Source organism: Haliaeetus leucocephalus, unplaced genomic scaffold (assembly GCF_000737465.1).
Source record: "Haliaeetus leucocephalus isolate CR32 unplaced genomic scaffold, Haliaeetus_leucocephalus-4.0 Scaffold646, whole genome shotgun sequence".
Classification (NCBI taxonomy): Eukaryota; Metazoa; Chordata; class Aves; order Accipitriformes; family Accipitridae; genus Haliaeetus; species Haliaeetus leucocephalus.
The window spans coordinates 5,998,950-6,012,331 of NW_010973082.1; the positions used below are offsets into that span (position 1 = coordinate 5,998,950).

General features: G+C 38.8%; 1 protein-coding gene across 1 annotated transcript in view; it reads left to right on the forward strand.

Annotated features, from left to right (window-relative positions):
- CA10 (carbonic anhydrase X) overlaps positions 1–13,382 on the forward strand; it is a 211,496-nt gene that overhangs the window by 158,811 nt on the left and 39,303 nt on the right. Inside the window, exon 4 of the mRNA XM_010578677.1 lies at positions 5,957–6,142. Within this exon, the coding sequence (XP_010576979.1) occupies positions 5,957–6,142 (186 nt within the window). The remainder of the gene's footprint in view (positions 1–5,956; positions 6,143–13,382) is intronic.

The window sequence follows — 13,382 nt, forward strand, 5'->3', positions numbered from 1 at the left end:
TACAAGTTCCTTAGGATCTGTGCTGCACTCACTAGGCCACCCACTGCTATTGCTATATTGATACTGAATGGCAGAAACCAAAGGTAATGACAAAACACGTGGCATTAGTTCAGGTGCTAGTTACGGAGGAGGAAAGCCCACCACTCCCTGAGCCTGCAGAGCTGCTTTCCTGTTCTGCTGGAATATAGGACTCCAGGGGGAAAATACGGAAGCCAGGTGGCAGATGATCGAAAGTTGGTTATTGCAGGACATGAAACTGGGGCACTACGACACCTTCAAAACACTCTTCAATCCTTGGTGATTTGCTTCCCTACACAGTACTAGGCCTTCTTTGGACTGTATCTATTTTCATCCTAAAGAAAAGAACATCTAATATTGCAGATAAGATCCAAGGACACCACAGCAGGCAGCCATACACAATTGATTTTCTTGCTTCCTTACGTTCAGTGCTGCTCCACTGGCAGGTACTGATACAAGTTTAAAAATGTTCTTGGAACTAATCTTCAGACCACTCTTACGTGAATAAATCCAAAATGCGCTATTTTGCTATTTTGTAAAGGCCCCTAGGAAGCAGAGAGCCTGCGCTACCGCTTGAAGAATGGTGACGGTGAACTGCTAACATAGCATGGGATTGAAAGGCAAAGAATCTGTCTCGGCTCCTTCTTTCCTCTTGCATTCCCTGCTTACATTTCTAGCATGGCTTCGCCCTAAAACAGGCTTCTTTTTCTGTCACTTCTCCTGCTCAGGGTTTTTGAAGGCTATTTTAACACAGACTGTAATGTAAAGATGTAGGCTGCAAAGGATGTTCTGCAAAGTATTTAGTTCAGGACTAGTTGTGGAAGAAAAGACGAGGGGAATATGATATACAGTTAATTAGGACACAACAAAAAATGCTTCCACAAATGCAGGGTTAAAGAACATCATTAGAAAAAAATGTTTTGCGATTGTTTTTTGGGTTTTTTTTCCCTAATGGTCATAAAGGCCTGTAGAGTTTCAAGATAAACATGCATCAAAGAGTTTGTGTTTATTAGGTATGCATTTTTATTGACTTTGCTTGTGTTCCACCTTTCAAAGGGCAAAATTGGGACTTTTTTGTGATCACAGGACCAGCAAGTGATACACAGATACCACAGGAGTATTCAGATCTTACTTAGAAATGTAGTATAGAATATATTAGCAGCCTGTGCCTGTGTGGCTGTCTTGCATGAAGATAGAGAGAATAATGCTGCTGGGGAATTATGTGCACAAAGCTCTGTGAAGCAAGAATTAAAAGTAATGAGATTAAATAGAAAATAACTACATCAGGAATATGTTAATAATTTAATTAAAGTCTACCAAAGTTGAACTATTCCATAATTAAGGTTAAAGCCCATCAACATGCTCTGTTCTACTTGGGGATTTTGTCACAGGTAAAATTACCTGTTTGGAAATATTTTGTAATGTATGAGGAAAATAGGGTCAGCTAAGAATGTGGTATGATCATTAACTTTGACAATGTTGGACTTCATTGTCTTGTCAGACAGGGTTTTACTGATGTTTTAAATATATGTTTTCTTTACCTCAGTCTCATTTCTAGTGCATAAGACAAATGTGAATATTGATCCTTCTGAAAAACAGGAGGGCATGATTTAGTGCTCTTTTTTTCCTTGTCTGCTGTGTTTTCATCTTTACATACCTTTCAAGTCAAACAGAAACACAGAACAAAAGGGTTACTTAATAGCAGAGCAAGAAGCAATGCAAAGGCCATCACTATGAAGGACTTAGCACCAAAGATTAGTCTGACACATTAAGGAAGTAGTTGTATAAATCTTAACAGGTCTTTTATGTTATCCTTTTAAACTACCGTATAACATTTTATCCAATCCACAGAGTGGTATAAAACATAAATACCATGCTTTCTGCAGTAGCAGATATTGCTGACTGTACCAGGCAGAGTCAACATCTTTCCCATAAGGCGCCCCGTCTTCATACTGTTTATCTTGTAGAATGTACAAAATACAGAAAATACCTCCTCGTTAACTTCTCTGCCTGCGACCTTTTACAAGACCACATGCAACTTTGCTTTCCACAAAACCAGCTCAGTTTGATGTTCTAAAATAAGAGTGCACCATCACTTTTAAAGGCTCAGTACCATAAAATATGGAGAATCCTTCTTTTATCAGTAGGTTCACATAGTGAACAAGATCAGAACCTCCTTTTCTCCAGTAGCAGTTAAAACTGCACATAGTGAAAAGACAATGCATTGTTTTCTGCCAAAAACTATGGAAGACAAACTTCTTTTTTTTTATTGCATTTTTTTTGCATGACACTTTCCTACCGAGTACAATGCATTTGTGGACTTCGAGCTTGCAAACAGAAGGTGATTACACTTATGTGATACTATGTCCTAACAACTGTAAATGGTTATACTTGAAATGTACACTTTTAAAGTTGATAAGATACCAGGTTTGTACATAAAACAGACAATATCCTGAACCACAATAAAGAATTTCACATAGCATTACAGTGGTACTTCCCATAATCAAGCACAGCCTACTATACAATCTTGTCAAGTCAGAAAGTCTCCAGCAGAAAAAAAAAAAAAAAAAAAAAAAAAGGGGGGGGGGGGGGCTAAAAATTTCAATCTTTCATTCAGATATAATCTGAGTAGATGGCAAATATAAGACACTCCTATTCTTCTTGTAGTAAGTAAATGCCCATGAAAGAAGCGCCCATTAGAAGTTGCTAGTAATGGCGGTATATGTTGACACTCTCAAGAAAAGAATTGGGCATGAGCATGTCCTGAAGGTGCACTGTGGTCCTGAATCTAGACTGCTATATGCAGCTACTCTTCCCTTGGGCGCATACAACAAGAAAACTAGTGCTTCACTTAAACATAAGAAGGCAGATAACAGGGCAAGACCTTGCATTTTTTATACTGAAGATGCTGGATTTTGTCCTTCCTGGTGACAAGTCTGTGTGCCCATGCAGCAGATTTTATAGTCTCACTTCAAGTGTTCATCCCTCCCTGCAGGTCAGAAATGAGGCATGTCAGATACTTCACTGCATTACTGGTATTCTTCATCTGCAGTTACGTAGGGAAATTCTGTTTTAAAACAGTCAATACAATCTCTACAAGCGCTGCATTTTTATGAAGGGAGAAATGAGAAAGACAAATGTTACTCTTGTTCATGAATTTGCCTCTATCGTTTCCCCTTTCTGCTCTACAGAGAGTTATTTGATTCATATTAGGGGTTATTTGGGTCACTTTTACCTTGAGAAAGAAAATAGTGGTAACCTAATTTGAGATTTGTACCAATTTAAGTAAGAAAATGCATTCTGAATATTTTGCATAGTTGCTAAATTTAACTGAGTGTTCAGTGAAGTGAGCTTCCGAATGTAAGAGGCTTTAAACCATGTTCCCCTATTTGTTTTTAAACTACATTTGTTACTTATGATCAGCAATTTTATGTCATTCATTTGCAGTGTACTGAAACCAAATTCAATAAACTGACCTTCTTCCACCTATTAAACTAAACTTGGTATTTAATTATTATGCATGCAAAGTCAAGCAGAAAAACTAAGGAGCATTTATAAATAAGATCATTGTGTTTTATTTGCAAAGAATAGGAACATTTGTATTTATTACTTTTCATAAGAAATTTATTACTGCTTATTTGAATTGGAATAAACACAAAGAATAGAACATCTGTATCAAAGTTTAAAAAGCCACAACAACCAAAAGCTGTTTAATCTCATCCATTTAGTTCTATCGCACAGTCTGTTCAGTGTAACTTTTTACAACATACTGTGCAAGAAAACAGGTCATTTAAACTCAGTAATTAGTATTACAGATAAAATGACACTGCAGCAATGTTAATTACTATAGTACTGATGTAGTATAGGATATAATACATAATAGTCATGTCTTTAATTTTAAATTGAAGTGCAACAAAGCATATTATTGCTACACTTCCTCATCTTAAAGTAAATGAATGTTATTCAAGTGTACCATTTGTATCCATGCAGAATGTTTTTAAATAAATCACAATTCTACTTTAACTCAAACTGGCATATTTCACTTTCTAATGGCATAAATTAAGGAACCTCTTGCTGTAGGAACTTTTCCTTTGACAGTGGAAATTATGACAGAATTACATGACACTGTCCTGCATGACATCCTTGTCTCTAAGGATGGATGGTCACACTCAAAGAGTTGCAGTCAACAGTTCAATGTCCAAATGGAGACCAGTGGCAAGTGGTGTTCTTTAGGGGTCAGTACTGGGACCAGCGCTGTTTGCCAACGACACCAAGCTGTGTGGTGCAGTCGACACGCTGGAGGGAAGGGGTGCCATCCAGAGGGACCTTGACAGGCTTGAGAGGTGGGCCTGGGCGAACCTCCTGAAGTTCAACAAGGCCAAGTGTGAGGTCCTGCACATGGGTCGGGGCAATCCCAAGCACAAATACAGGCTGGGCGGACAATGGATTGGGAACAGCCCTGAGGAGAAGGACTTGGGGGTGTTGGTTGATGAGAAGCTCAACATGACCCGGCAATGTGCGTTTGCAGCCCAGAAAGGCAACCGTATCCTGGGCTGCATCAAAAGAAGCATGACCAGCAGGTCGAGGGAGGGGATTCTGCCCCTCTACTCTGCTCTCATGAGACCCCACCTGGAGTACTGCGTTCAGCTCTGAGGCCCCCAACATGAGAAAGACACGGACCTGTTGGAGCGAGCCCAGAGGAGGGCCACAAAGATGATCAGAGGGCTGGAGCACCTCCCCTACGAAGACAGGCTGAGAGAGTTGAGGTTGTTTAGCCTGGAGAAGAGAAGGCTCCAGGGAGACCTTATAGCAGCCTTCCAGTACTTAAAGGGGGACTACAGGAAAAATGGGGAGGAACTTTTTAATAGGGGGTGTAGTGATAGGATGAGGGGTAATGGTTTTAAACTGAAAGAGGGTAGATTTAGATTAGATGGAAGGAAGAAGTTCTTTGTGATGAGGGTGGTGAGGCACTGGAACAGGTTGCCCAGAGAGGTTGTGGATGCCCCATCCCTGGAAATGTTGGAGGCCAGGTTGGATGGGGCTTTGGGCAACCTGGTCTAGTGGAAGGTGTCCCTGCCCATGGAAGGGGCGGGGGGAACTAGCTGGTCTTTAAGGTCCCTTCCAACCCAACCCATTGTATGATTCTGTGAAAAATTTCCACAATAATTTTCTTTTTCATTACAGCAGCTCTAAATCAGTTTGCAAATGAAGCACAACATTCAGTCTTTTTAAAAATAAGGATGAATCTTGAAGAGCATTACAGCTAATAAGGTGTAGGAGGAACTAGAGATATATGACCAAATTGTAATTAATTCTGTACCGCTATGGCTAAAATGTCTGGCAATTATAAACATAAAATATTCATAACAAAACAGAGAGACTTGCAGAGGACGACAATGAAAGTTTTCACCTGCAGCTCCAGTAGGAGTAGGGCTCCCAATTTATAAATAATTATATCTCTGCTTTTTGCAGCACCTTTACTTTTGGATAACTTTGTTATAAATATTAAAAGAAGGAAAAAATGACTTAAATTTCAGATTTGTTCAAGTGTACTTAAATAATTTATGTCAGCTAAAATGTTCCCATTTTCAGTGCAGAAGTTTTGTAATGAAGCCATTATTCAGCCCTTGCATAAAAAAATATTCTAAAAGCCTACTTATTTAGAAGTGTAATAATCCTATTCACTGTGTTAACCATGTGCCCCTGGCTAAAATATGTACATATGGATTTAGAAAAATATTTGAATATACAGTATAAGATTCAAAGCAGAAGTTGAAGGATAACCTCAGGTTGTGTATTTCATCTCACAACAATAAGATGTATTGCTACATTTAAATGAAGGTGTGTAAATAGCAAAATCTTGAAGTACGTATAACCAGTTTCTAGGATTTACAGGCTATTTTCAAAAAATGCTTTCTTTCCCCCCCATTTTGTTTAGGTCAGTGGGACGATGTATAACACAGGGAGACATGTATCTCTACGATTAGACAAAGAGCATTTGGTCAACATCTCTGGAGGACCGATGACATATAGTCACCGCTTAGAGGAAATCCGGTTACACTTTGGAAGTGAAGACAGCCAGGGATCAGAGCACCTACTCAATGGACAGGCTTTCTCTGGGGAGGTATGTCAACGTATTTGGACTTACAAATGAACCAGTGTGAATTACTCACTTTCCATTTCTGCCTGAAGGTATTTGCAAACTAATTTGTACTCATAAAAATTGTTTCCCTTTATCCATTCTGAAAATCGGGGAATTACTTTTTTTTTTTTTGCCCATGCACTGCTAATTGCATGACTCAGGTCTAAAAATGAAACTGTTTTATTTATTGTATGCATAGACATGCTATATTCTCATATGCACTACTTCCAAAGTAATCAAGTACCTTTTGATGGGTCCTTTATATCCCAGTTAAGTGCAAATACAAGATTAACCACAAAGTAATACTCAAAGTGCTTCAAGTTCTTATAAAAGTGCTACTTTTGCTACTCGCTGGTGTGTAACACTTTACATTAAGTACCATTCTGCCTTTGATTCATGTAAAAGTAAGGTGATACTTAATTTTAGAGATGGTTCCGCAGAAGTCTGTTGGTCTGCTCAGGAAATAAAGTTAACTCCACAAGTAAACCCTGGCAGAATTGGTACTTGCTTTGTATTTTAAATACATGTCTGTAATTGTCCCAGGAAAGACTGTAATTTAATGATCCTGATAGGTATTGCAGATGGCCCATTAATCTTGCTGGATAAATATTTTAGTCTCGTACATGGAGTACTTTTTCAAAACATATAGTAAAGTTTGCAGACTTTCTGGTAGACAAAGCAGAATCTTTCCATTATTCTTATGTAGGAGCATTTTTACATAGAAGAGATGCATGGGTTTTGTAGTACCCCAACCTTCTTCAGCTTGTGCCATGTCTGTGAACTATCTAGCATGCAACTCTACCCCACAAATCTTAACAAATAAAAAAATGCTTCAGAATAACTGTATATTACTGTAGGGATTCTTTTTAAAGAGACTCTAGGTATCCCTGTTACCATTCTTTCAGAAGACCAAAATGAATAGGTTTTCATAATAAAGCACTTATTTTCTTGGATGTGAATAATCAAATTACCATCTCTACTATCTATCACAGACTCTGGTGATGAGTCAGTTAATGCATGGCATTTTCTTTGGCACTGTGCAACAGCCTTTATTTAAGAGTAGGAAATTAATTGCAGAGTTGTCAAATGATGGTATTATAATTGATGGTAATCATTTGCTTTGTTTTATAAGCTACATAGATGTATAATATAGCCAGTGGCAGCTTGTTCATGAAATTATTCATGTCTTGCACAACTGACTTCTGGTTGCCTTCGTTAAATTCTATGATAAGTGAACATATAATGTATTACTCCTTTAAGAGCTGAAAGTTAAGTATGCTGTAGTAAATAAGGTCTTTGCTTTGCTAATGAGATTTATAGAAGAGCAATATTCAAAGAAAAACAAGTTGACTGAACAAGAAAGAAAAAATCTGGTTGAAACATACCATTGCACTTGATATGATGTATCAGCATCATTTCAGATATTTTTAAAAGAGTTTTTAAGTTATAAATTCAACAGTCATAGACTATAACAAAAGGTAAAAATGTAGAGCACTGTTTTGCAATACTTAATGCTTAACTAGGCTCTCCTGGTTTTGCAAGTAGGAGTTTTGAAGTACTGTTAACATGTGGTATTTGCTAACAGAGACCTCAAGTTTTTCTGAGTAAAGCAGAAAACCTAGCTAAAGTGGAAACCACTGTTAGTCAGTCAGTCATGCGCAGCTGGATCCACAGCATATGCAGGATTCATCTAGTTATCTGAATTCCTCCTGCAGCGAATAGAAAGAGATTAGCATCTTCAGAGGATGATCATTCCTGACAGCCAGAGATGCATCTCTTGGGACAGGACAAATCACTCTGTGGAGGTGCATCTCCCTTGACAACAGAGCAGAGACGAACAACAGGCCAAGTAGCTTAGACTACAGGCCTCCTTTTCAGATAGTGAGATGAATTCTGTCCTTTGAGGAAGTGTTTTTCACACTTTCAGATAGCTGGTTTGGGCAGCTGGACAGGTAAGTTCCAATAAGGTCAAGTATTAATTACTAATTTGAACCTACATCTGCACAGTCAAGTCTTACTTACAGAACATGTACTGTTTTCAAAGTACAAGCACAGATTCAAATCAATCAGGCTGAATAGCATGGCTGCAAATTTTCAGTGAAGGACAGCAGCTGATGGTGTTCTTAGAATATACATCCACCCGTACAAGTGCTGTCTATATATATGTAAGTGAGTTTTGATAAGCTCTCAGCACTGGAAGATGTAATGTCTACAGCTCCTAGCAACTATAGTAAGAAAACTGTAAACAAGCTAGCTGACTTTATGATAGAGTACACGTCTTCGAAATGTAACGTATGCTTTTAAGACTTGCTGCTAATTACTATTCACTTCTGCACTGGATAACGCTGTCTGAGGAGATGGGGCGAAGAAATATAACTGCGTAAGCGCATTAGTTTGATTAAGCTAGTGCAGGTAAGAATAACAATGAATATTTGCTGGCTTTGGCTTTAGCAGGTGTAGGCAACCAGAGAAAAATCATTGCAGGATTACACTGTTTGACTGCTAATTGCACGCTAACTCCCATGATGCTGCCTTGTTACTGCTGTTCTTATTTGTGTTGGACAAACCCGCTATGGGTTTTACTAAAACCTCTGTTTTGCTGGGGAAACAATTCCTAAGAATGAAGTTACCCAAGAAGTGTGATCCATGCCAGTAGATCACAGTCAGATTATTCCTACTCCTCCTTCCCTCCACTCCCATCCATATCTGTCCCCTCATTTTCACTGAGGTCTCCAATGCCTGTTAAAGTCAGCACATTGCGGAGAGAGAAGGGGAACCTGGGGAGAGGGCAGGGGAGAGTGCAGTACCTCTCCCTCACAGCACTGGCAAACTATTACATTGGCTGAAACAGACCTAAATTAAATCCAAGTGCAGAGGAGGCAGAAGCTTTTAAACAGCCCCAATATATCTTGAACCAGCTGCAATGTTCTTTACACATCTGGAAATCCCACCTAACATCCATACTAAGCAAGAATTTTGTTCTTAGGGACTTTTTTTGCCCAGTGAAGATGTTCTGCGAGTGGGCAGGTACTCAGAGCAAGCTGGAGAGCACTGGAATGGTACCGTGGCATGAAAAACAATCTAGAAATAGCAAATTGCTTCAAAATATACTGTGGTCTGAATGATACTGAGAGGCTTGTAATTTCCAGGCTTTAACATTTAACTAGGTGTTAAAGGCTGTCAAGAGAGATCTCTACAATAATCTGGTTACCTTTTAGCCCCTAATTATCACTTCAGTAGGCAGAATAACTGAACTAATGCTTAAATAGTTTGAGTATAAGGGCTTTAAAACTGTGTATCAGATTATCATCAATATGTTTGGCACTGCTAACATGGAAAGAAAGGAAGGCTTTGGAATGCTTAACTAAATAAATCGAGCATTTACTTGTCCCTCTGATACATACTTGAGTGTGTTTAATTCCCTACTCTTTGCATAAGCATCCTACCGAATTATAATGATTAAAAGAAAAACTTGGCTCAAGCAAAGACCCCAACTAAGACACCAGTCACTCGTGTCTGCTGCCTAACGTCTCTATGCAAAACGGTTTTTAATGCTTCAGAGTCCATATCATTTAATGAGAAAGACCATCTTCCCTTCAGACAGCAGCAGTGCAAAATACAGCAGAATTTACCAGAGTTCTGTTGTTCAGGCACTGTCTACCTTGTTAAAATAAAAAGGTAACAGCCTCCAAAAGATTCACGTTGAAAAAGGGACCCTTTAACTTTACCATGTGGCAAAGTCATAAAAATCCATACCAATTTTTTTCCTAAGCGGAAAAATGAAAAATGTGCTGCAGGAGGCCTCCAACCACTTTATGGCTATGTGTTGTAGTAGCCTTATCAATGTAAAGGCAGAAAGTCAAGGAGCTTAATTATTTGGGGTTATGCAACAAACTCAATAGCTGGAGACTTTCAAACAAGACACCAGTCCACAACACACAAAAAAAATAGATTTCTTCTTCTCTGCCCACCAAGTCACCTTTCAAAAACCCATTGACAGAGATTATAAACACAATGATTTCATCCACTACATAAGAAGTAAAATGAAAGCCAGAATAGTATCTGGATAAATGAACACATATTGCAAGCTATACACACAGTTTGGAACTGAGATTTACTTTCGCTGCTGCTAAAAGCCACTGACAAAACCAAATAAAATACAAGAAAATGGGAATCAAAGGGGGAGGCTGGAAATTCTGAAATACTAGCCTTTGACTACTGCAGTTTCTTTAACTGCAGGCATATTCTATGTGAGTGGGGAACTTCTAGTGATAGTAAAGGATTACTTATCAGAGAGATCAGTGTTGCAAATCCAACTTCTGATATTTTTAGAAGCAAGACTGTCAGATAGACAGCCTATGAGAAGCATCCGGCCAGCTGGAATAATTTAATCCAGCCTGCTGCAGAATTAGAGTAGTCTGAATTGTTAAATCAGAAACAGTGGCTCTGTCACTGAGACCTTCTGTACACCTTTGACTTGCCTGTGTGGTTCCAAATAACCTCCCCCAAAATCCTAATGTTGGTATTGTTTATACCACACACGCCTCCCCCCTTCAAAAACAACCCAACCCCCAAAAAACACCAAACAAACAAACAAACAAACAAAAACCCCCACCAAAACAAACAAACAAAAAAAAATCCAATCAAAAAACCTTTACTGGAATAAAGTACTGTCTATGTACTATGACTTGACTTATGTTGGCAAAACAGAACAAGTCATGGCTAATCAGCATGTCAGAAGAAATGGCAAGTACAGGCCAACTCTATATTGTATCACTTGTTACAAGCCATTTACGTCCCCCATCTTCTTCCCAAAAATTTCACCACGTAGAAGGTGAACATTCATTTGCACCTCCCATGTGACAATTGGCTCAGGACTCTGCCTCCTTTTCTAACCTATGGGTCAGTTCCACACAAAAGCCGTTGTTTTCTCACACGGTTCCCTACACTTACGCAATATTTAGATTGCTTTCCTAGGTCTGTTTTTGCTGGTTTGTTCTCTATAGAAAGCCTCACTCAATGTGAGGCTTTGTGAATCTAGCATGGCCCTTCGTCGAATTGTGCTAGCACATAGTCCTTCCTCTTCCTCACATCAGCTAGCGATGTCACTGAGCAGAGAGGACAGGAGTCTCCCGCTTCTTCAGAACCGCGTTCCTACAGGTGGTTACAATGCCAAAGCAGAGCTAGCTATAAGCCAGCCCCTACTACGCCTCGTAACGCTGGCACTCCTGCCAACAGCTCGCAGAAGGAAGTTTGAAATTCAGATCTGTCAATTGCCACAGGCCATCTGTATTACATTTCGGAGACTTCATTGGAAATGATGCAGGTCATTTTTAAGTATTTCAGCCAGAAGATAAGTTTACTGTATTCCGGTGCTTATTAATGTTGAAAAATAAGCCTCTGAGGAAAGTACCAGATGAGGGAACACATGTCTAATGGAAGGGTGGTTTAGTAGAATCTCTATAACCTTCAGATTAATGTTCAGCTTCAGAGGAGAAAGTCAATAGGATAATGAATTAAATTGCTATAGGAACAGAATATAAATCAGGAAGAGGTGGTGGTATTGTCATCACTACAGTATAATGTGACTATTCACATGAGTAATTCAAAATCAGTGGGAGATGAACACGTGCACCTCTGTCCACCCTAAAGATTACAGGTGGCTTCACCTGAAATTTTATAAAATACTCATATGCATAAGAAGCAGAGTTAAAGTCCAAAAGACACTTATTCATCAACACACGCTTATTGTGTTTTTCTAAACCAAAATCAATTTTATATTTTAAGTTAAATGGGTTTTTATTGCTGGTTAATATAACAGAAAATAGGATTGAACAATATATTAACACAGATTGAGGAATACTCACACCTGACTATGGTCTGCTAATTTAAGAGCTCTGAATCATCCAATAGAAATTCCTTTCCACCCTCTATTGACTTTATAAGGAAATTAGGCTCTTTAACAGAGGTGTGGTTTAATAGTAGGCTGCCTGGTCTGTCTCCCCTCTAGAACTACATGGAGATGAAATGGCCACCTCTCTCTCTGGACTGCAGAGCCCTTTGAGTTTAAAAGCATGGTCCACAGGAAAAAAAAAAGTATGGTCCAAGGAAGAACACTGCTGAGATAATCTAGACAGCAAAGCTTGCAGGGAAGCATACTTGGAAACATATGTTATTTTATAAAGTAAAACTTATCAAAAACATTTTTATATCTTCCAAAAATACTTCCCAAATAAAAATGAGGTGATAGATCAAGATTCTAAGCAAAAGTTGGCTATAATGTCATCAAGGTGCTAAGGCTAATACACTTACTGTACCTGAAACCACCAATAAAATAGCAGGTAACAATAGGACAGTGTAAATGGAATAGGAAGATAAAAGGTAATGCTTTAATTTACTCTGTATTTTTGTCAGATATGGATCATATTGTTCCAGAACCACCGCATGAAGTAATACACAATAATTAACCATATCTGTTTGTACAAACATGGAATTTAGATTAAGCAGCCTGTTAAACTGTCAGACTGTGGCCTCACTTCCAGGACTGTAGCTGAGAGCAAGCAGAAGCTAGAGGGGCAGATCAAAATGCTGAGACTCCCGGGCAAAGCAGAAAACCTGAACATCCCTTATGCTCCCCTGTAAAAATGCAACATTTAAACAAGCCCTCTACGCATCTACAAATACATCATATGGAGCTGCTATGTGCTCTCATAGGAAGAGGCCCACAGCACATCTCAGCTCTGTGGAGTCCAGGTAGCTTGCAATGCAGCCACGCTCTTGCAGTCCTGCAAGTCAGCTCAGCACCAGCCTTCTGCCTGAACCCAAACAGTTTCAATGAAAGTGAAGGACAGAAAAGTTTGGCGCATGTAGCAATTGAACAAGTAAACTTTTTCCCCAGTGGCAACATAGGAATATATAAAGGGACAAGCTACAAAATATAAAATGTCTGCAGGTTTCATGAGATACTGCAAATAGTTTCCCAAAATCTAATACTGAAAATCTGAATGCTAGGTTTTATTTCCCAGATTTCTCATTATTCTGTTCTGACCCTTGTGTACTTACATCTCCTGAACAATTAAAAGCATCTGAGTTACACACATTTAACTGTTACTTTGTTGATGGGTAAGAAACAGGTCTGCACATAAAAATGAAAACTAATTGCTGTACCCAATTCCATTTACTTGATTTCATGTTCCATTAGATTTTCGTAGGTTGGTTTGTT